This window comes from Rhinatrema bivittatum, chromosome 3 (assembly GCF_901001135.1).
Source record: "Rhinatrema bivittatum chromosome 3, aRhiBiv1.1, whole genome shotgun sequence".
In the NCBI taxonomy this organism is placed as follows: domain Eukaryota; kingdom Metazoa; phylum Chordata; class Amphibia; order Gymnophiona; family Rhinatrematidae; genus Rhinatrema; species Rhinatrema bivittatum.
Window position 1 is genome coordinate 201,649,677 of NC_042617.1, and position 23,388 is coordinate 201,673,064.

The 23,388-nt window shown below is 44.8% G+C and overlaps 1 protein-coding gene across 3 annotated transcripts in view; it reads left to right on the forward strand.

The window, feature by feature from the left end:
- Positions 1–23,388, forward strand: part of PDE10A (phosphodiesterase 10A) — a 748,737-nt gene that overhangs the window by 697,700 nt on the left and 27,649 nt on the right. For all 3 annotated transcript variants that reach the window (XM_029594115.1, XM_029594117.1, XM_029594116.1), the window contains 3 exons: positions 6,091–6,263; positions 18,624–18,735; positions 20,238–20,318. In XM_029594115.1, the coding sequence (XP_029449975.1) occupies positions 6,091–6,263; positions 18,624–18,735; positions 20,238–20,318 (366 nt within the window). The remainder of the gene's footprint in view (positions 1–6,090; positions 6,264–18,623; positions 18,736–20,237; positions 20,319–23,388) is intronic.

Here is a 23,388-nt window from a genome sequence, read left to right on the forward strand (position 1 = left end):
GTTTGAACATCAGTCTTTATAGTAGGCCACCAATAGAAAGGGCATGGCTAATGTACGGCCTTGCCCGGGGTGGCTGGCCAGAAGGGGAGTCATGTGCCCACTTTAGCAGTTTCTTTCTCATTTCCAGCAGCACCACTGTTTTCCCAGCGGGGACGGAGTGAGTGGCTGCTTACACCACCTTTTCAGGACTGATGATGTGACGAGGTTCGTCGGGTACATCCACCGGAGAGAAGGAGCGTGAAAGGGCATCTGCCCTTACATTTTTTTCTGCAGGACGGTATTTTAGTAGGAAGCCAAAGCAGTTGAAAAACAATGACCACCTCGCTTGCCGGTGATTAGGGCATTGGGCATGTCATAGATATTCCAAATTTTTATGATCGGTATACACTGTTATTTGGTGCTGCGCACCTTCCAGCCATGGAAGCCACTCTTCAGAGGCCAATTTGATAGCTAACAATTCTTTATCTCTGATTCCATAATTCTTCTTGGCTGGAGAAAATCGCCGTGAGAAGAAGGAGCAGGGATGGAGGACATGGGCATCGCTGTGTTGGCTCAGTACTGCTCCCACACAGACGTCAGATGCGTCGTCCTTGACGTTGAAAGGATGCTGAGGATTGGGGTGATGAAGACCAGGCTTGGTTTGGAAGGCTTCTTTGAGAGTTTGGAAGGTGGCTACAGCCTCAGCAGACCATCGGGATGGATCGGCCCCTTTTCTGGTCATGGCCGTGAGTGGTGCTGTGAGAGTGGAATAGTGCTTGATGAGGTATGGTAGTAGTTTGTGAAGCCGAGGAAACGGCGTAAAGCTTTTAAGCCAGTGGGTTGAGGCCATTCTTGAATGCTTTTCAGCTTTTGAGGATCCATCTGGAAGCCATTCTTGGAAACGATGTACCCCAGAAAAGGCACTGACTCCTGATGAAAAGCACACTTCTCGAGTTTCGCATAAAGGCGATTGTCACGTAGCCTTTTGTAGTACTTTTATCACATCTGCCTGGTGTGTCTGGAGGTCCTAAGAGAAAATCAGGATGTCATCTAAATATACCACCACTGGTACAGTAAATCTTGCAGAATATCATTCATCATATTCTGAAACACCGCTGAAGCATTGCAAAATCCAAAGGGCATGACTAAGTATTCAAAGTGTCTGTCACGGGTGTTAAAAACTAGGGGTGTGCATTCGTTTTGAACGCATATGTAAAACGCAACTTTTTTTTTTTAAACTTAAAAAAGTGATGATGCGCAACGCATCGCGATTTTCAACTTATTCAACATAGCTATGTTAAATACGTTGAACCTAAATAAACACTTAAACCCCCCACCCTCCTGACCCCCCCAAGACTTACCAAAACTCCCTGGTGGTCCAGCGGGGAGTCAGGAAGCCATCCCTGTATTTCAGGAGGCCCCCCCAAGCTGGCCAAAAGTTCCGGTTGGGTCCAACGGGGGTCCCGGAGCGGAGGCGCGGAGAAGCACGTGACGTCCGCGTCACTCCGACGTGACGCCGACGTCACGTGCTCCTTGCAAAGGAATACAGGGATGGCTTCCTGACTCCCCGCTGGACCACCAGGGAGTTTTGGTAAGTCTTGGGGGGGGATTAAGGAGGGTGAGGGGTTTAAATTTTTATTTAGGGAACCGGTGAACGTATGGACAGACCCTCAACTTATGGAATTCTCCATATGTCCATATTGAACAAAATCGACCCTCAACTTCAACTTATCAACGCAAACTTTTTGTCTGCACATCCCTATTAAAAACTGTTTTCCATTCATCCCCATGATGGATTCGGACCAAGTTGTAGGCCCCTTTTAAGTCCAGCTTAGTAAACATCTTGGTCCCCTGGAGTCTGTCGAACAGCTCGGTTATCAACGGTAGAGGGTAGCGATCCTTGATGGTGATTTCATTGAGACCTCTGTAATCGATACGAGGACCTGTACAGGGGCAATATCACCTCCCTTTTTCTGCTGACCATTCAAATGTATTCTTATAATTTCCCATTGCCTAGCCCCATTTGCAGAAATAGAGACAGCTTTGTGAAAATTGTCCCCTATATGTTGCAGAAAGTCCTTCACATAAGCACACTGTCACAGCATACACACATGCTGTCTGGTGATAGAACACCTGCTTTTCAAAATTTGTTTGTGAAAACCTTACTGCAGCTTACCATATTTCAGGAGAGGAAGTTACATGAGTTAATAAAGTTCCTTTAAAAGCATTGTAACCTAATTACATTCTTATATAATAACTAACACAATACTCCATACATGGTGCATTTATGAATGACCTATGTGTATTGTTGGCAGTCTGCCTTCTGAAAATATCCTTTCAAACATACAGCTCCACATTTATTTTAGAACACATAAAAACGGGCATATATTGTATGTAAAGGAAAGTTTATAACTGTTGTAGTTATATGATGTTAGGTTTCATGTTAGTAATTACCACTCAGAAAAAAGATCTAAGCATCATAGTGGACAATACATTGAAGTCGTCGGCTCAATATGCTGCGGCAGTTAAAAAACAAACAGAATGTTAGGAATTATTAGGACAGGAATGATTAATAAAGCAGAGAAAGTCATAATGCTTCTGTATCGCTCCATGGTGAGTCCACATCTCGAGTACTGTACTCAGTTCTGGTCATCACATCTCAAAAAAGTTATAGATGTACTAGAGAAGGTACAGAGAAACACACCCAAAATGATAAAAGAGATGGAACAGCTCCTGTATGAGGAAAGGCTAAAGAAGTTAGGGCTATTCAGCTTGTAGAAGGGATGGCTGAGGGAAGGGTATGATGGAGGTCTAGAAAATCATGAAAGAACTAGAATGGGTAAGTGTGAATCAGTTGTTAATTCCTTCAGATAATAGAAGGACTAGGGGGCACTTCATGAATTTAGCAAGTAGTACATTTAAAACAAATCAGAGAAAATTCTTTTTCACTCAACGCACAATTAAGCTCTGAAATTCTTTGCCAGAGGATGTGGTTAAGGCAATTAGCTTACCTGAGTTTAAAAAAGTTTTGAATAAGTTCCTGGAGGAGACCTCCATAAATTGCTATTAGACAAGTTGACTTAGGGAATAGCCACTGCATATTACTGGCATCAGTAGCATGGGATCTATTAAATGTTTGGGTTATTACCAGGTACTTGTATCCTGGATTGGCCACTGTTGGAAACAGGATGCTGGACTTGCTGGACCCTCGGTCTGAACTAGTATGGCAACTTTTTAAGTTCTTATGTTTTTTTGTTTTAAAACAAACCCATATACTTTAGTGATGTGGAAAAAAGGCACTGTAAAATGTCATTCACTATAAAAATCAATCATTACTAGGCCCTCATTGTAGGGTAAAGTACTAATAATCATATTGTTGTTGGATAAAACTTGAATCTTTTTTGGTTGTAATATCTTTTAAAGGGTCAACATAAATGAACTTTTCAAGACTACCGATAGCTTTATTGGTCCTTTAAAATAAAAGCATCAAAAGCCACAAAGGCTCCCATCTCTTCTTAAAGTGAAAAACTTATTACATGGATGTCATGGACCATAGCTTTATTAAAATCAACAAACATAAGACAATACCAAAGTCAGCCAACTCCCCCCCCAGTACTTGGGAAGCTGACCTGCCACATGTCTAACAAGATCAGGGCTTTTGAGATGAGAACTAGCCTTGGGTCTGGACTTAGTCTGTGCCCTGGCATTGGGCCAGGGCCTAGGCCTCGGCCACAGTATATGGCCTCAGCTGGGTCCCAGCATTGGGCCTGGGCCTGGACCTGGACTTGGGCCTCAGTGATTGGGCCTGACCTTGGCCAGGCCATAGTGTCAGGCCTAGGCCTCTGCATAGTTCTAGACTTCAGCAACAGGACCCAGCCTTGGCCCTAGACTGATTAATAGGATCCAAGCTCAGGCCGGGCCCCAGCAATGGGCCTAGGCTGAGTCTGTTCCTGCTGAAGGCCCATTTTCAGGAAAAAAAAACATTTGGTTCATTAGAACAAAACAAAAACAGGCTCATTCGTCATGTTTTTCATCTTCATTTCAAATGAACGCACATCCTTATACTTTTCTGTAAACAGCAACTGAGCAATAAGGCAGTAGTTCTTGAATTTGTCCTTGGGTACTTCCCAGCCAGTGGGATTTTCTGGATATCCTTGCTGAATATGCATGTGATATATTTATATGCACTGTCTCCATTGCATGTAAATATGTCTCATAAATGTTCATCACAAATTCCAGAAAACTGAATTGGGCAGGTGTGTGAACCCCTGGAAGTGATGTTTTATGAAACTAGACAAAATGTGAGTTTCAAAAATGGATGAGTTTTTGTATACTTACAATCCTCCTTCGATTGGAATATTATTACCGAAAAATGGTTTACTTCCACAAATGTCCACTTGACCCAGCATCCATGAATGCTTTGCACCAATGCAAAGCCCTTGTTGTGCTAAAAAATGAGATATGACTTGCTTAGAAAAATATGAATAAGTGATTTTAAAATGTCAGTGCAAAATCCCACACTCTTCCTTTGCCCATATAGGTGTTACCCATGCCCCAACGTCGTCGGCTCCACAAAGGCTTACATGGTGGGTCATAGGCCAGTCCTGCATCCATTCTTGTGTGTCCTTCCCACGCAGGAGGGAAAGGAGAAGTCTTTCTAGGCTCTTTGGGATTTTTTTCCTGGAGTTCCTCTGCCAACAGTCCAGTCAAAAGAACACACTCCACGAGGCAATTGCTCAAAAATAAAATCCTGTACTGGTGAACTTGATTGCAGGAAACAAGAATCACAGTCAGTACACTATGGTATACTGCACACTCAGTACCAAAAATAAAGTTTCAATACATCATAGTTTCAAATCAATAGCAATTCTGCATAGCCCCACTGGCCTGGAAAACCCCTCTCTGGACACTTCCCCTGGTATCTGCTGTTCTGGATGTAGTTCTCTTAAATGCCAGCGACAAAAGCAGAAGAGCCCATGGCTGATGTTTTCCTCAGAAGACAACTCTAAGGAACTCTCCCTTGTAAGGCAGTCTTCCATCTGACTCCCACAATAGGCAAGTCCTCCCTCTGTGTCAGACCGCTTCTATTCCTTCTCCTCTGTTCTGACCTCACCCTTAGGTTTGTTGAGACTCCGAGGCCTGCTCGTAATGGGAAACCCTTACATAGGGGACCAATACCTTAGGATAAAGGGCTTTATTTTAATCAATATGGCCAAAAATTACATTTTATAGATTCTATTTACAAATTTTAATTTAAATAATGATCATCAGGCTATATCACAAACATGAGAACACCTCACAAATCATTTTGCTTGGAGTCATCAGGTTAGATACAGCCCATACATTTTGGATTAGCCCAATCTGTAGAAAATAAATTGTTGAAGGATTCAGCACTCGGAGAAACGGGGAAATAAGCCAGATTTTACAACTTCAGCAGGGCATAAATGATGAGAAGAAGCGGACCAGCGTGTGTAAAATGTTTCAGTGCCATCTGGACATGGTCATTTCCTTATTTACTACAGGCCAAGATATCAGTGATGTGGCATTCTATAGTCAAGTCACCCATTATGTTCCAAAATGCTTGTTATTTACTGCAGGTCCCTTGATTGTCAATGAGGCCTAATTACTAATAACGAGTGTTTTGGTGCGTTGACACTTAACACGCCTTTGTGAATGGAGCTTATTGCTTGCTACAATTAAGTGCTTAGAAGAGTGAGAGAAGGAATCTCAAAAAACCAACAAAATCTTGGGTAATTTTAAAAGAAGTTACAAATAATAATTTCAGTGCAGTACGTATGAACCCTTTGAAGAAGGGCTGTGATAAGAAATAAAATATTTGTGTAAGTAGTGATAATCTTCACTAAGTGTGTTTGAAAGAACACTTCAATCTCTGTCCTCACATCTGGTTTCAACTTTTATTATTGAATTTCACAAGTAAATTGCTTCTCTGCTCAGAACAGGTAAAAAGAGAGATAGAATCTAGTGTGTTATTTCTACTCCATTTAAATTGTATACTCGTTTGTGTGACTGAAGTAAGTCAGTGACCTAATTGCTTAACTCTGGTAATGCATTCAGATTGGAGCTTGTCCTTTTTTTTTCTCTTTCTCATAGCTGGAAGGGCACAATATCTTCTCCAACTTTAGCTCTACTGAATATGAGCAGGTACTAGAAATCATACGTAAAGCCATTATCGCCACGGACCTTGCCCTGTATTTTGGAAACAGGAAACACTTGGAAGAGCTACATCAAACAGGATCCCTGAATGTTAATAACCAAGTACACAGGTAAAAATAGAAGTTGATCTACAGCAGGGCTCAGCAATATTTGTGGACAATGCCAACCCACTCCTTCCCCTAGCCCTGAAACGTCTACTTGTAAAATGTTGGAGTCCCGTACCAACAAAACAAGGTTGGGATGGGGCTGTTAAATGCAAGTAGAATGTAGGCTACATATGGCAAACCTAATGGATATTTATTGCATTGGGATGTTTTTTTATTGGAAATTGTGATCAGTGGTTTGGGCTTCAAGGACAAATGAACTTGTGATAAATGTAACTAAAGCTAAACTTAACACTGGGTTTTTTTCATAGCACAATTCAATATTGATAGAAAGTGAAATTGTGTAACTTGAATGTTGAAAAAACATTTTTTTTCTATTTTAGGTTCATAAACAAACAGCATCAAAAAGTACTGTTGGTCCCATCATGGAACTCTATAACTATATAGGATAACTATAAAACATGTGCACATGTGCCACTATAAATGTGTATAGGGGCACGCACACACGTGCTAATGGATTTTACATCATGTGTGCAAATATGTATACACAATGTTAATTATGCATAAATCAACCCTACAACATTCACATGTATTTAAGAGATAACGCCAAATATATTTTCCGCATAGCCAGATAAGTTTTGACTTATCTGCTTTGCTGCCACTTAGCCAGACAAGTCTCAAAAAGCACTACTTATCTAAGAAGCACATTTTAAGATTTATCAGACTAACAGTCATTCATCAAATCATGTTAGGGCCTCATCATGCGATAAAAGGGGGTCTATCGCACGATAAACACACGATCTTTATTCCATCATGTGTTTTTATGTAAATTTGATAATGAGTTTGCAAAAGCTAACTTTTTATGTAAATGAGGGACTCCTACCACAGGTCGCAAAAATTTAAAGCACACTAATACGGGATTTAATGTTGGAAATAACATCTTTTTTTTTGGTGCAGTAGAGGGGGGAAAAGGTTTTTATCACAGGACAGCCACCATTATCACTGGTTGCAGCTAAATGACTTCTAATATCGCGATTGCGAAAACGAGAGCTTTTCTCACACATACCTACAAAGCCCTGCTGGGCCAAAGAAAATACCTTTTCTTACTTGCCCTGTCTTCCAAAATATTCTATGTTAGGGGGTAGTATACTAGTGGTGGGATACTGGCTGCTTCACTGGTCCAGTTATGTGATGGATTCGGGATTGGTGCGCACATGTTTGGTACACAAACTAAGCTAAAGGTAACGCTGCTTGCACCCCTTTCTATACAATTATGTGAACTCTCCAAAGACCCGATGCTCAAAGGTTTCTCCTTAGAATTTGATGCAAGACTTGCTTAAGTGTTCCTGCTGATGCAGCTCCTGTGCAAAACATGGCCATGTCGAGGAACTGAACACTTTTTATAACTATTTGATTGAGGATTGTTCTTTTACCCACCACATTCTAAATCAGGGGTGGGCACTTCCGGTCCTCGAGGGCCACAAACCAGTCTGGTTTTCAGGATATCCCTAATGAATATGCATGAGAGAGATTTGCATGCACTCTGCCTCAGTTGTATGCAAATCTATGTCATGCATGTTCATTAGGGATATCCTGAAAACCAGACTGGTTTGTGGCCCTCGAGGACCGGAAGTGCCCACCCCTGTTCTAAATAAATGGATTACTTTGTCAATTGAACAGCTTGAAAGTGTTTGCCACACACTCTTTGCTATTGGACTGAATGCTGCATGTGGGTGCGCTACACTCCGCCTTTCTCCTTGTGTGGCCATTTTATCACGTGCGTGCGTGCTTGCGTGCATGGTATCAAATAGGCTGAAAGTGCCGATATGTGCGCCCTATTTAACAGGTGCATGCACATGTGTGTGCAAATCCCACTTCTGCCACGTAAGTGGGGAGATTTTAAGGATGGGATGGGGGTAACTTGGATTTGTTCTGGGCTACAAGGCGGGGGAGTGGGTTGAGAGTAACAAGAAGGTGAAAATGGTAAAAAAAAAAATTTTTGTTTTCTTCAGGGTGCATAAGACACACTGCACTCTGAAGGTTTGTGTATTTGGTTACTTTGGCGTGCTGACAGCATTGCCAGTTTCACCAGTTTGTTCCCAGTTTGCCCAGGCTAGGGATAAAACTTCCAAACCCCCTACAGTTGTTTGCCTTCCTTTCCCCCATTAGCCACAACTCATAATAGTACTTTGACTAGCCAAGTTTTTTTTCTTTTATGCCCTACACGCCATCAATAGCAGTGGTTAAATTATGAGGTAGGGAACCCCGGCATATACCTGTACACTTATACCCGCACATCTATTGGCCTCCCCTACACACCTACACTCCGCCGCTTTTTCGATACTTATTACATGTGCATATAGCGGGAGACAGCACGTACTCGTGCGGCTTTTAAAACCCGTTCTGTGTGTATCAGCCCGACTTGTGCATGTATCTTCCGGTTTGGGCATGCAATGCACCATTGCCTTGCCCACCGCAATAAGCCATTCTGCAATACAAAAAATTATCACGGGCTACGATTTTGATCTATACAATTCAGAATCTCGAAAATTTGCAGAATCACTACTTTTTTATCGTGGCCGTTAACATGCCATATTCCCACAATAAATATAGCAATTTGATGAATCTAGCAATTTGATGAATCAATTTGATGAACCTTACCACCTGATCTCAGACTTGAATCTTGCCTATTAACATTCAGAAAAAGGCTTAAGACTTGGCTATTTAAACAAGCCTTTCCTGAGTCTAATATCCAAGGAGAGATCCTACGGCAGTCAAGCCCTCCAGAGTCTAATATCCATTGAGAGACCTTACTGCACAATGTAAATAATATCTATTGAGAGACCTTACTGCACAATGTAAATAATATCTATTGAGAGACCTTACTGCACAATGTAAATAATCTACCTCTGTAAAGATTTATATTTATTCTTGACTATTCTTGTCTTCTTCCCCCCAGTTTCAACAACCTTGTTATATTGTAACTTTTTTACTTCCTCGGCACTGGTTAAAAGAACAAAGTTATTGCACCCCTTGTTATTTGTAAACCGGCATGATATGATTGTATCATGAATGCCGGTATAGAAAAGCTTTAAATAAATAAATAAATAGTTCTAAATAAGGTATCTGAATTACTAAAAAAAAAAAAAATGCTACTTAGCCGAATAAGTAAAGATAGATGGATAAGTAGTTTAAAGACTTATCTGGCTATCTTACTTATCTGAATGATGGTGCGCTTCTGCTCTACATGTGTATTTATACATCTAATTTTAAGCATTTACACATGGAGATTTTACATGCATATTTTTCTTAGCACTTGTCGGTTTTTACACGCGCAGGTCTGTGAATTTTAAAACATGCACGCATGAAGAAAATTCCCAGTTTTACCAATTACTCCACCAGTTTGCCCAGTCCATCTCTAGGTCATCAAAACCCTACTGGTTCTTCAGCCTGAACTCTCCTCCCCACACCCCTCACCCAGTCAGTATTTCACAATAAAGAGATAATTAGCAGGAGTAAATATATGCAGGTATGCGTAAATATTATCCCCGTCTCTGGGCCGCCCCATTTTTTTACGCGTGCAATGTTTCTCACGCATGCTAACTTACACATCTATGTTTGGGTTTATAAAATAGGATCTACTCGAGCACAGGCTATTTTACATGTGTAAGTGCTAATTTTTTACATGCAACTTTATGAAAATGCAACTTAAAGTGCGCGCATACTTTTGACTTTTATAAAATCGCGATTGCATGAGTATAGGCTACTTACGTGCATATATGCTAATTTTTATGTTCGTAACTCTTTGAAAATGACCTCCTATATCACTAGATGTAAAAACCAACAGAGATATTGTTATGTGTTCTTCATGGGAGATTATGCTACAAATTGCATGATATCCTGTTGGAAATGAAAGAGGCTGCAGCAGAGGTGTGCTCAGGTCGTGGGGAGAAGGCAGCCCCATTCTGGCAGAAAAGAAGCACTGGAAGCAAGGCTTTATCTCCCCAACCCTAGCACTCTTCATCTTCCCTCCCCCACTGTTAAACTGATGCGGCCAACACACTGCTGCCATTGGGAGGACAGCCACCTGCTACTTTTCACCTGTGGGGGCCAACACAAACAAACCTCTGCCTCTTTCCAGCCTATGAAGGCTGATGCAGGCACACATCTGTTTTCTTTTGGCCTGTGTGGTTTCATGCAACATGATGGATTTGCATTCATTGCCTCAGTGGCATGCAGCTTTATCTCATATTCATTACAGATATTCTGAAAACGTGACTGGCTGAGGATCCCCAGGACAGGTGTGGGGAAACGCTGCCATAGGTGAAAATTCAACCCCTCCCACCAGACCACACGTACTCCTTCCACAAGAGTATCCAATGTAGAAAGGGGCAGGAGTGATCCCCATTCACTCCTGCCCCCGCTGACTCATGGATCAAAAATGGTGCTAACCAGGCATGAGGCCGATTCCATTTTCTTGTATGCTGTACAGCTGTACGAGAAAATGGGGCTGGCATCATTTCGAACCAGGAAATCAGCAGGGCAGGAGTGCCTATAGATAACTCCTGCCCCTTTCTGCATCCCTGGTAAGCATGGTGGAGAGGAAGTAAAGGTGACCTTCCTTTTTTTTTTTTTTTTTTTTAGTTGAATATTTCAATTCAGCAAACAAAACAAACCGAAATATATAGTAAATAAAACTAAACCCAAATAAAATCTATTCCCCCTAAACCATTTTTTTCCTTGCCCATCCCTCCACATAATTAGACATTATGAGGTCAATATTCAAAACCATTTAGTCAGCTAACTCATGTTTTCCAGCTATATGGCACGTTTTTGAACATTGGGTTTTAGCAGGATAAGTCATTATCCATCTAAAATCTAGCTGGACAAAAAAAAGAGGAGCTCCAGGGGCATACTGGGATGGGTCTTAGTTATCCAGCTAACTTGGCCAATTTTCATTTGTATGTGGCTAAATTAGCTGGATAACTTTAGAATTGGTCTCGTGCAGCCAAATAACTTAAGACATAAGCTATATTCAAATTTTATAACCGATTAAGTGGCATTTTATTTAAAGATAAAATATGCTGCAGCTCGATAACCCCAATATTTCATAACTGACTCTACTGGGCCAAGCAGAGCCCACGCTTTTTCTTTTTTTGTAATAAGGCTCTATCCTACCCCTCCCTCCACCCAACCTCAGGCCCAGGATACTTCCCTCACCACCACCCCCCCAGTACCCTGCAAACACCAGCTGGGAGTGAGCTATGCTTTTTTATCCAGTCCTGACGCTTTCAGCGTTGCTGTGACAACAGCAGCGCCAGAAGCATAAGCTCTGGATAATTTATGCTTCCAGTGCTGGGATTTTTGGGGTCCAGGGAAGAGAGGGTCCTATGCCTGAGATTGCAGATTGATGGAGTGGGGGAAGGGAAGCCTTATTACAAAAAAAAAAAGGTGTGGGGGCCAATTAGCATCCCAGCAACATTTTTTTAAATTTCTTCAGAGGGGTTTTGGGGGGGGGGGGGGGGGGCAGTGCTCGCTAGGGATGTGCAGAAGGAAAACATTTGTTTTGTTTCATTTTTCATTTCACCGGGACCCAAATTCATTTCATTAGATTCATAGGGGGAAAAACCAATTCGTTTTATTAGTTTCATTCATTTTTCGTTTCCCATTAAAGTCAGTGGGGGAAGTATTTGCAACCTATTTTTGGCTGCAGAATTGGGGTTTTCTTATCAATTCTGATGAAATTTCTGGGGAGCAATCATCAGAATGAGAAAAGAGCTCCAAGGTACTTAGACTGTGGCAAAGTGGCGGCAAAGTGGCATGAATAGCACTGTAAAGGGGCAAAGGGTTACCAGAAGTGGCAAAAGTGCTTTAACAGAGGTACAAAGCAGCAGCGAGAGTGTCAAAAACACACCACAGCTTCAAAAGAGAGCACTGATAACAGTTGCATGAACCCTCGAAGGCAGCATGACAGGAAAAGTGGCAAGACAAGTGGCATCAACATCCTACAGCACAATGAAGGGGGAACAAAGCAAGTAGAACAAGGCACCGATAAAGGGACAAAGCAGCAGAAAGACTAGCAACAACACACTGAGGAACCATGATAGTGGCAAGAACACCACAAGGAGTAGAGTGAGTCATCTAGTGTATAGCAGCAAGGCAGAGTGGCAGAAAGTTGATAGCGGCAAGACAGGCTGGCAGAGCAGAAGTAGTCTGGTCCCTGTGGTTTTGATAGGGGCAAGGCAGGCTGGCAGAGCTGAGGTAGTCAGGTCCCTGTGGTTTGGATAGGGGCAAGACAGGCTGGCCCTGGGGAGAGTTCCCTTTCCTTTGTGCAGGAAAGGGCTCCCTAGAATGGGTTCACCCCTAGAGTGGGGTGGTTCCGTTGGCGTCTAGTGAGCTTTTGCTGGTCTTTTAAAATCTGGTGGACATAGCAGATATACAAACATGAATTTTGAAGGCCGAGGCGGAGGAGGTTTCCATGTGAACAGCGGTTCAACATGGGACAGCGGGTGTTAAGAGATAGGCGACACCCAGGGAGAGTTCCCTTTCCTTTGCGCAGGAAAGGGCTCTCTAGAATGCATTGGCCCCTAGAGTGGGGCCCGAGCCTTCAAAGTGTGGCGAATCGACGTGGAGGAGGTTTCCATGTGAACAGCTGTTCTGGTTCAACATGGGTCAGCAGGTACTAAGAGAGAGGCTACACCCGGGGAGAGTTCCATTTCCTTTGGGCAGGAAAGGGCTCCCTGAAATGGGTTGGCCCCTAGAGTGGGGCACGAGCCTGGGCAAGTGTGGCAATGTGGAGGAGGTTTCCATGTCAACAGCGGTTCTGGTTCAACGTGGGTCAGCAGGTACTAAGAGTGAGGCTGGCTACACCTGGGGAGAGTTCCCTTTCCTTTGCACAGGAAAGGGCTCCCTGGAATGGGTTTGCCCCGAATGTGTGGTGGTTCCGTTGGCGTCTAGTGAATACCGAGAAGTTATTAACTGCTTATGCACTTCAGCTGATGACAAAGGAGCTTGAAGAGCTCTCATAAATAAGAAAACAGCTACTCAAGTCCAAATCTACAATATCAACCTATGTTGACTTTGTACCCTACACAGTGCCTCTGTAAATTATGGGAACACAGAGGATGAACTAGAGTGCAACTACCACCAGTTTCCTATAGTACTAGAAACATTAATGTTGGCACCTAAGAAAGATTTAGGGAAAATGGCCCATATTATGAAGGTCATGAAACCTATTGAGCATATGAAATATGCAAGCTCCAAACAAACATCTTATGTCAGCTTTTTATGTTCTTACATTCCAAATGTTGCAAAACAGTAAAAGAATATTCTGTAAAGAAGTGATGCACAAATACATGAAACTGAAATTAGAAATACTATAACTAAACTCAGGCAGGCACAGCGTTTGAGGTCAGGCTCTTGTAGTAATGTAAGGGCTGGACAGTAGACAATCAGGCACAGCATTTGAGGTCAGGCCCTTGTAGTGACATAAGCCATGGACAGACAGGCACAGCGTTTGAGGTCAGGCCCTTGTAGTGACATTAGGGCTGGACGGGCAGGCACAGCATTTGAGGTCAGGCCCTTGTAATGACATAAGGGCTGGACAGTGGACAGCCAGGCACAGCAGTTGAGGTCAGGTACATGTGCTGATGTTATCTGGAGCATATGAGGCAGTTGGAGCTGCTGCAAGGCTTTAAATTGCTTTTATGCATCTTGCCATTCATAGAGAAAATTTGGAAACCCAAGCAAAGGCATGTTTATTTTCAAAAACACAAGCATTTCCATCAACTCTGGTGTCAGCCTTGAGCAGTGAGGGCTCATGATATCCCCTGTCATTGAAAATACACATTCACAGGGCACACTGGTTGGTGGACATGACAAATATCGCTGAGCCACTTTGGCTAGGTGTGGCCAGACATTGGACTTGTGTGCCCAATTTTCCAGCGGATCTGTCTGCATGACCTCTATGGGTTCTGTGAGAAACCGTGTCACTGACATTTGTGCTGGTGTCTCCTTTGCTTAGGTGGGCTGAGAGTCCTTCTTGCCAGCTGCTTTTGCTCTAGCCCATTCCAGAACAGATGCTTTTTCAGGGACAACATGGCTTTGGCGTACTGAAGTGGAGGAGGAAGTTCTAGCTGTCGCTGACAGAGTGCTGCTCCTGCTTGGGTTTGCACTACTCTCTGAAGTGCCCGCTGCTTCCTCCTCTGCTTCATGCTGAATCTGTCTCTGCCTATGGCTCTCCTGTTCATGGACTTTTGCTAACAGCAGGTTCTTCACAAATATGAGGCAATCAGACTGTAGGGCGAGTTTCCCTTTCACACGGGGATCACAGACTGTGGCGAGCATGTATGTGTGGTCTTTTGTTAAAGGTCTTCATCTCTCTTGCACTTGCTTCTGCAAAAAGTCCAGACAATGCAGCACCTCTGCTGTCATTCCCTCTTCCTGTTTAAAGCCCTCCAAATTTTCCTCCAGAAAATTAACTATAGCTGGGATGTGGCCAAGATGGCGGCGGTGTAGCAGCTCCGATCAGATGCTCTCCGGATTTCTTCCATCTGCTTGTGTCTTTGTCGGAAAACATCCGAAAATGCCCCCGAAAAGGAAAGGTCGGGTTCGCGTGTATCCTGCAGCATTACCCCTGCCGCCCGGACAGCGCACGATTGCGGAGCTGACTGCTAACTATTCAAAATTGGAGGCGACATGCTCCGCGGAGGTTGCTACGGGAGGAGCCATGGCAGACCCAGGAGAAACCACTCTGAGTCCTCCAGACCCCAGGACGCCTCCAGTGCCGGACCCCAGAGACTCCTCGAGCCCGGTGAGTGCTTTATCGATCCCTATCAGGGAATTGGGTACAGCAGCAGGAACCACCGCGGGGAGTGGGAGAGAAAATGCAGGCCTGGAGGAGACAGGAGAAGGGACGGCAGGGCTGCAGGCGGCAAGCCTGAATTTGGACTCTGCTTCCACAATGAATGCCTTTAATGGTGAAGATTTCTTTAAATTTGAGCCCGAAGCAGGAAATGCTTTGTTCCCTAAACCTGAGGTTGTATCCATGGATGCTCTCTGGGAGCTGATAACCAAAATGGGGATGGCATTATATAAAGTAGCTCAACAACAATCGAATGTGACCCAGAAAATTGGAGGTTTTACCCAGGAATATAATGCAAAATATTTAGAACATCAACAAAAGATTATCAGGCTGGAAGAGCAAGTAAAGAAGTCTCAGGAATTGCAAGCAGCTATGTTGAAAGATCGTATCGCCATTAACAGGAAATTGGAACAGCTTGAAAATAAATCAAGGAATTTAAACCTTAGGTTTATAAATTTCCCAAAGGTTATGGGCGAACAACCGAGAGTAACTTTGAGGAAATACATGGTGGAAATTTTGAAGATAGCACCTGAAAATATTCCAGCTTTGAATAAGGTGTATTTCATGCCTCATGCAAGGCCTAGAGGAGAAGAAGCTGCTCCAGAGCTTGATCTTGCTAACTTAACTTTTCTGGAGACTTCTATGCCAGAAGTAATAGAGAGATCTACTCTCTTAGTTTCTTTTATTTATTCTCAAGACCTCAGTCTGGTAATGAGGAATTAGTTTTCTAATATGAGAGCAGAATTCTTGGGTAAATCGGTGCAGGTCTTCCCTGATTTGGCACAGGCTACCCAGGAGAGAAGGCGGGGGTTCCTGTCAATGAGACAGGATGCCCGCTTGTTGGGGGCAAGCTTTGTACTCAGGTATCCTTGTCGCTGTATATTAAAGTTAGACAATGTTACTTATGTTTTCTTTGTACCTGAACAAATGAAAGAATTATTAGAGAATAGGAAAAGATTGCCTTGTAATCCCCCAGTTCAGGATGCTTCAAATGTGGAGTCATAGAAAAGGAAGAATAGTTGTTATTGACCATTAAGCTTTTTTCTGTAGTAAGAATTTCCTAAGAATATATCCTCTTTTATTTCTGGCTGTACACCCTTTGTTATATATTTGAGGCCAAGATATTTGAAAATGTTATTCTTCTAAATGTAACTGTAAAGTTGCAAAAATGGAGAAAGTTATGTTTCTTTGTTTCTGTACAAAGTGATAATCCTTTGTAAATTTTGTTTAAACTAATAAAAAAAAAGAAAAATAAAATTAACTATAGGGATGATGTCAGCCAAGGTGGCACTTCTGGAACTCAGCTCCTCCATAGCATCCTTGAAAGGCTGCAGGATTTTTACCAGCTGACTCATGACTAACCAATCATGATGCCCTAGGGGACTCTGCACACCTATGTCCATTGCCGCAGAACATTCACGAAAGGGTGTCTGCTGCTCCTCTAACCTCTGCAGCATCATATAGGTGGAATTCCACCAGGTGCCAATGTCTTGAATGAGACGCTTGTGATGCATCTCCAAATCAGTCTGCTTTTCTCGGAGAACCTGCCCCACCTTCACACTTCTGTGGAAATGTGCTGCTATGTTCCTGCACTTGTGTATTAACTTATGCAGGTATTCATTCTCTTGGTGATTGGACTCCACACTATCTCCCTCCCAAACCCTGCCTGCAACCTACTCCAGAGGGTAAGATAAGCAGCAAAATGCCACTGCTGGCAGCTTGTTTCAGTGGGAGAGACAGAGAGAGAGTTTGAGTTCAATTAAAAAAAAAAAAAGTGCAGTAAAAAAAAGCCTGCCTGGCAGAGTAGCAAAAACGAACAAATATCTTTTTCAATGGAAATAAGTAGCAAGCACAAGCAGCAATAGCAACTGAATACAGATTTGAGACACTCATACTAGCTCTGAGTAAAGCCACCTCCCCAGACAACACCCGAGAAGAAAGTGCATGGCACGCCGCATGCTTAAGGTATAAATAGTACAATGACAGCAGGAATAGCATCACATAGCACTGAAAGCAGCAATTGGCTGCATTAGAAAAATGCTTAGCTCTGATATGTTGCCATTCTGGTCTCCTTGCCAACCTGTCTGACCCATTCTAAGACAGAGCTGTGAGGTTACTTATGACTCACAGGAAAGGGTTGGTTGTTGCAATGGATACTCCCACATGCCCTTCTCCTATTTCAAACGGCCGCTAAGAAATCACTGCAAACCAAAAGAATGAAACTAATATGATATGTTTCATTCGTGGGGGATCGCCATGAGTTTTGCGAACCCACGAATAAAATGAACAGGGACTTATGCATTGTGGATTGCACATTCGTTGAAAACGAATGCACATCCCTAGTGCTCACCTCAGCAGGGCCAGCTATGGAATATTTCAGGGGAGTTTATTGGACTGCAGGCCTACATCACACCTTTTTTTATATATATATATATATATATATATACTGCCTCTCTTTCAATATAGCTGGTTAAGTCCTACGTTATTGAGCTGCACAAGGCTGGTTAACTTTAAAACCTAACCGATCATATTCAGACATAGGTAGTTAGGTTTTTAAGTTATTTGTTATGGGCCGGATTTTAAAAAGGCCCGGCAATGAGCGTAAAGCTTCGGGATGCATGTAAGTCCCGGGGCTTGCAAAAAGGGGCAGGGGCAGGGCCGGGCCAGAGGCTTCCGACACACCGGCCATTGCTGCTGTGTCGGAGGATCACGTGCCGGCAGCCTGCAGGCACGCGCAACCTGCGCCTGCCTCTAGACAGGCACAAAAGGTACATTAAGACTTGGGGGGGGGGGGGTTAGAATAGGGCTAGGGAGGGAGTTAAGGGAAGGGGTGGGAAGCTTAGGTTAGGGGGAATGGAAATTCCCTCACAGGCCGCTCCAATTTCGGAGCGACTTGGGAGGGAACGGGGGAAGGAAGTACGGCTCGGCGCACGCAAGTTGCACAATTGTTCACCCCCTTGTGCACGCCGACCCCCGATGTCATAAAATCAGGCATACATGTGTGCACGCCAGGTAGCGCGCGCACATGTATGCCCTGCGCACCTTTTAAATGTACCCCTATATTTATAGAGAAAGAAAGAGATATGAAATGGTATTACTTTTCAAAATCACAAGTAATCCAGTTGTCCATCAGCATCTCTCTCAGTAGCCCTTATGTTGGATCGTATCATGACAGGTCTAGTTATCATTGTACACAGTGCTGTGTGGTTTTATGTTTCTCTGAACTGATGTAGATGTTTTAAGGATATAGATAAGAATATAGATAGATAGATAGATATAGAGAGATATATATTTAAAAACACTGTAAATTCTGTCTCCAAATATTCTCATTTTTCCCTAGAGAAACTAAATGAAAAACTTCAGTTTATCTGGCTTCTAGAACATTTCTTGGTTTTGGTACACTTTTTTGTTTATTGGTGACAATAAGAAGCTCACATTACGTGTGTTGTAAAAATATGGCAATGATGATACATATCCACAGCAATCATCTTGTTTAATTGCAGGGACCGCCTCATTGGTCTGATGATGACAGCTTGTGACCTCTGTTCAGTAACAAAGTTGTGGCCAGTTACCAAGCTGATAGCTGATGATATTTATGCAGAGTTCTGGGCTGAGGTATGCATGCATTCTTCCGTGTTTCTTAATGCCATGGGAAAATGACAAGAAACGGCATTGTGGTACCTTTTGTGCCTCCATTTTAAAACCAAATTCCTGCTCAATTACTGCTAGGATGGTCTGCAAAGAGGAAGCAACTCAACATTTTCTAGTTGCGTATGGGGATGACAGAAAGGCTGTCTGCATTTTATAGGCTCCCCACAGTACAGTGAAGAGGCAAAGGCCAATCAGCGCCAAAAGGGTTCTTTGGGCCCCCATTGTATCACCAATGCTTCATTTTAAGGTATAGTGGGGAGTCAGGGGGTAGGGGAGGGTATCCAGTGGGGGCCTAGAACACCAAGGAAGAGAGATATGGAGGGGGCCTACCCTAGACTGCCAGGGACTTAAAAAAAATTTTTTTGAAGCAGAGGTCTTTGGTTGGGGTAGGGGGGATTATTGGAAAGGGGAGGAGTTTGGTAGACAGTAGGGCATCACTGTGAGATTTTACATTCATTTTGTTACTTTTTTACTGTGGGGCTGCCTCGGCAGGTGGCCCCAAGATGAGCAGGAGGTCTACCAGGATCCCCGGGGACAGTTCTGCGTTTTGGGGGGTTGCATTTTGAGCCTCATGCCCTTTAACACAATGGCATCCCTGGCCAATGTGGGCCGCTATTGTTTCCATCAGGTGCGAAGACCCTGTTTCACCGTATGATTTTTTTGCTGTGCGTTTTTCTCATGATAAAAAGAATTGCACAGTGAAACCACCACAATATTTTGTTGGAGAGGGGAAAAATATCATGGAAATACCTCCCCACGATATTTGGTTTGGTAAATGACCCCTAAGTTTGTACCTAAGGCAATGGAAGTTAAAGTGACTTGTCCAAGGTCACACGGAGCAGCAGTGAGATTTGAACCTTGGCTTCCTGTACAGGTTGTCGTCTTCTGCTAATGAAAGCTACTCAATATGATAATACATGTCATTATGAGGATAAGTCACACAGTTCCTTTATATAAGAGCTAAAACTACAAAATTTAAAAATAAAAATTTGCCACTTGAGGTATGTCCTGTTCAGACTCAATAAAATAGTGCACAAAATAATGAAGATGAAATTTGATAGTTTCAGATATAATCTCATCCTTTCATGAACATCTAGGGAGTGGCCTGACAACATTTTGGCCTGCTTTACTTGTGTACAATGTGATAGTTAAATGTCAGATTTTCCTTAAATGGTGCTTAAGGGTTCAGCTTTAATATTTTTCGAGATAATTTCATATCAAAAGTGGGAGAAGTGATGAACAGAAATGTTTCTGTAATGAAAAATGTTTCATGAATATCTCATTTTGGTTTTACAACATAATTTACGTTGGATATTATTTGAATGTGGGTTACTATTTAAATTTCCTTAACAATATTTTTATGAAGTAATTTCTTTAGATTAGCCTTATGGAATTCATGCCAAAAGAATCTTTTTATTTAATTTCAAGTGCTTTCACACTAATAATGCTGTCATATCTCACTGAAGGGCGATGACATGAAAAAGCTGGGCATTTCACCTATTTCTATGATGGACAGAGACAGGCAGGATGACGTCCCTCAGGGTCAGGTAAGGAGAGTAACTACATGTTGTTCATTGATGGCCCACTATGTTTTATGCTATTCTGCAATCTACTCTTGTGTGACTGTAGTTTATTCAAAACTATTCTTTCCTAGCGTGTAGCAGATGGACTCAGAACCAATGGGTATAGTGTACTCGTGCTAGCAGTTGGAGACGGATCAGATTTCAATCTGACGTCAGCCCCTAGTACATATACCCCTGCAGGAAGTGCAGATCCTCAGTATTTCCGTCTCCAAAGCAGTTAGCAGCTATCTCACGCTCGCTGAGCGTTCTACCAAATTTTCAAGAAAATTACTACCTGAAGACGAGCCCCGCACTCCTGCGGTGATACCCTCGGGTCCCTCCCCCAGTTGAGTTTCCCGAGGTGATTTCCGTGGTCCCTCGGAGGTAAGAGCCTCGGTCCGGTGGCCGAATCGCGGCAGGGACCTAGCCCCCGAGTGAGAAGGACTCAGGCGCGACATAGAGGCAGCCTCGGTCCAGAGCTGTTCGCGGCGAGGACTTAGCCTCCGAGCGAGACGAGTTCGGGCGCGGCTTAGAGGCAGCGGGTGCACCCTCAAAAGCAGTGGTGAAGGTAGTTGCCCTCTCCCCCCGCAGCCGGAGACCGCCCGGGACGAGACCGGGAAGCGCCGAAGATAAGGTAAGGTAGAAATCTTTACTTGTGCCGGTCTCCGAGGATTGAGGACGAGCACAGGCCATCGGCCGAAGCCGGCGCCACCGGGTTGATCCGCCCTAGCAGGGCCAGACCCCGGCATTTCCAAGGGCTTCCCACGTGGAGACCCTCCGAGGTAGTCGCCATCTTGCCCGCATGGTCGCCGTCGCCATCTTGGCTTAATCTCGCTGTTCTCATCGCCGCCGGCCGAGCGCACAAAATTACCTGTGCGCACAAACCTACTTCTGCGCCTAAGTTACACGCACAAGAACACTCAGACGCATAAGCAGCACGCGCAAGTCCTGGTCGCACAGACTACGCGCACTCGACTACCGGCGCGCACATCCGGGGTTAAGCGCACAGATACGCGCCCAAGTCCACGCACACAACCAGGCGCTCCGAAGCGAAACATGTACGCACAGGCAACCTCGACACCGCCAAGGCCTGAAGTAAAATCCCTAGGCCTCTGCTCAGCATGCCACCTCAGGGCTGCCCAGAGCCAGGAAGCTGACGCCCTATGCACCCAATGCGAGGAGGCCCTGGGAGATCCACCACAAGCTCAGACTCGCCCAGGGCCGGGGACTAGCTCCTCAGGGGGCTCCCTGAAGCTAGCAACCCCCAGCGGGACCCCCTCCCAGCCGGAGGCTCCCAGGGAAACAGTGCCACTCAATGTGGACCCCTCGTCTTTTTCTTGGGTGGAACTCTTCAAGGGGATTCACGCCTTTGTCCGGATGCAAACGGATTCCCGGGCGGACCAAGCACATACGTCACAGGAGGACCCCTATGCCCCAGGCCCCTCAAGACCCAGGTATAGGCCCTTACTGCCAAGTAGTCCTACCTTCGGGGGGCATGGACTTCTCAGAAGACGAAGCCGAACCCCTAGAAGAAGGAGAACTCCCCCCGGGGACAGAACCCCACTGAACCATGAGGCGGTTCTTCACAAGAGAGGAGCTCCCGGACCTGGTCTCCCAATGCCTGGCAGAACTAGCGATCCCGGTTTCAGAAACCCAGGGGGATCCAGAGGAGAACCAATTTCTGGAAGGCCTTTGACAGACCTCCCGTCATTTCCCACTCTTGCGAGCCGCGCAACAGCTTATTGACCTGGAATGGATCACCCCAGAGTCTGCCTTTAAAGGGGGAAGGGCCTTGGCCAGTTTGTATCCCCTGGACCCAGCAACCAAAGACATGCTCGCTTGCCCAAGAGTGGACGCCATGGTCTGCACAGTCTCCAAGCGCACCACCATCCCGGTGGAGGGTGGAGCAGCCCTCAAGGACACGCATGACCGACAGCTGGAAGCTATGCTCAAGCAGTCATTTGACGTGGCCGCTATGTCTCTTCAGATTGCGGCCTGCTGCACCATGGTGACACGTGCCTGCTTATCCCACACCAGGAACGGCACACCGGGAGATATCCTTGACCCAGCGCTCTCCTTTCTAACGGATGCAGCCTCAGACCTCGTACGCACAGCGGCCAGAGGAGTATCATCAGCGGTGGCGGCCAGGAGACAGCTCTGGCTCGGTTCCAGGCCCTACCCTTCGGGCTAGCCACAGCACCACGGACGTTCACCAAGGTGATAGTGGTTGTGGCGGCAATACTGCGGAAGGAAGGAGTCCTTGCACATCCTTACTTGGACGACTGGCTGATCAGGGCGAAGTCACCAGAGGAAAGCATCCAATCAACCAACAGAGACAAGTCTCTATTGGAGAGCCTCGGATGGGTGGTCAACACGAACAAGAGTTCCCTGCAGCCCTCACAATCGTTGGAGTACCTGGGGGTCCACTTTGACACCAAGGAAGACAAAGTCAGCCTGACTCCCACAAGGAGATCAAAACTGTGGAACCGGTTGCAATCCTTGATGAGCGACCCACACCCCTCTGCATGGGATTACCTGCAGGCCCTAGGGCTGATGGCATCCACTCTGGAAGTGGTCCCCTGGGCGAGGGCCCACATGAGGCCTCTACAACACTCACTGCTGTCCCGCTGGAACCCACGGTCGCACCATTACACCGTACGCTTACCTCTACCGGGTACAGTCCGGACCAAACTACGCTGGTGGCTGCAGCCCAGCCACATGAACAGAGGCTCAAGACTGTCATCGCCAACCTGGACTCTGCTAACGACAGACGCCAGTCTACGGGGATGGGGAGCACACTGCGAGGAACTAACCGCCCAAGGGCAGTGGAACGCAGAAGAGGCAGGATGGAACATCAATCGCCTAGAAGCGCTGGCAGTCAGACTCGCCTGCCTGCGGTTCGCTCAAAGACTCCGAGGCAAAGCGGTCAGAGTGATGTCCGACAACGCCACAACAGTTGCCTACATCAACAGGCAAGGGGGAACCAGAAGCCAACAGGTGTCACTGGAGATAAACCCACTGATGGCATGGGCGGAAGCAAATCTACAGGAGATCT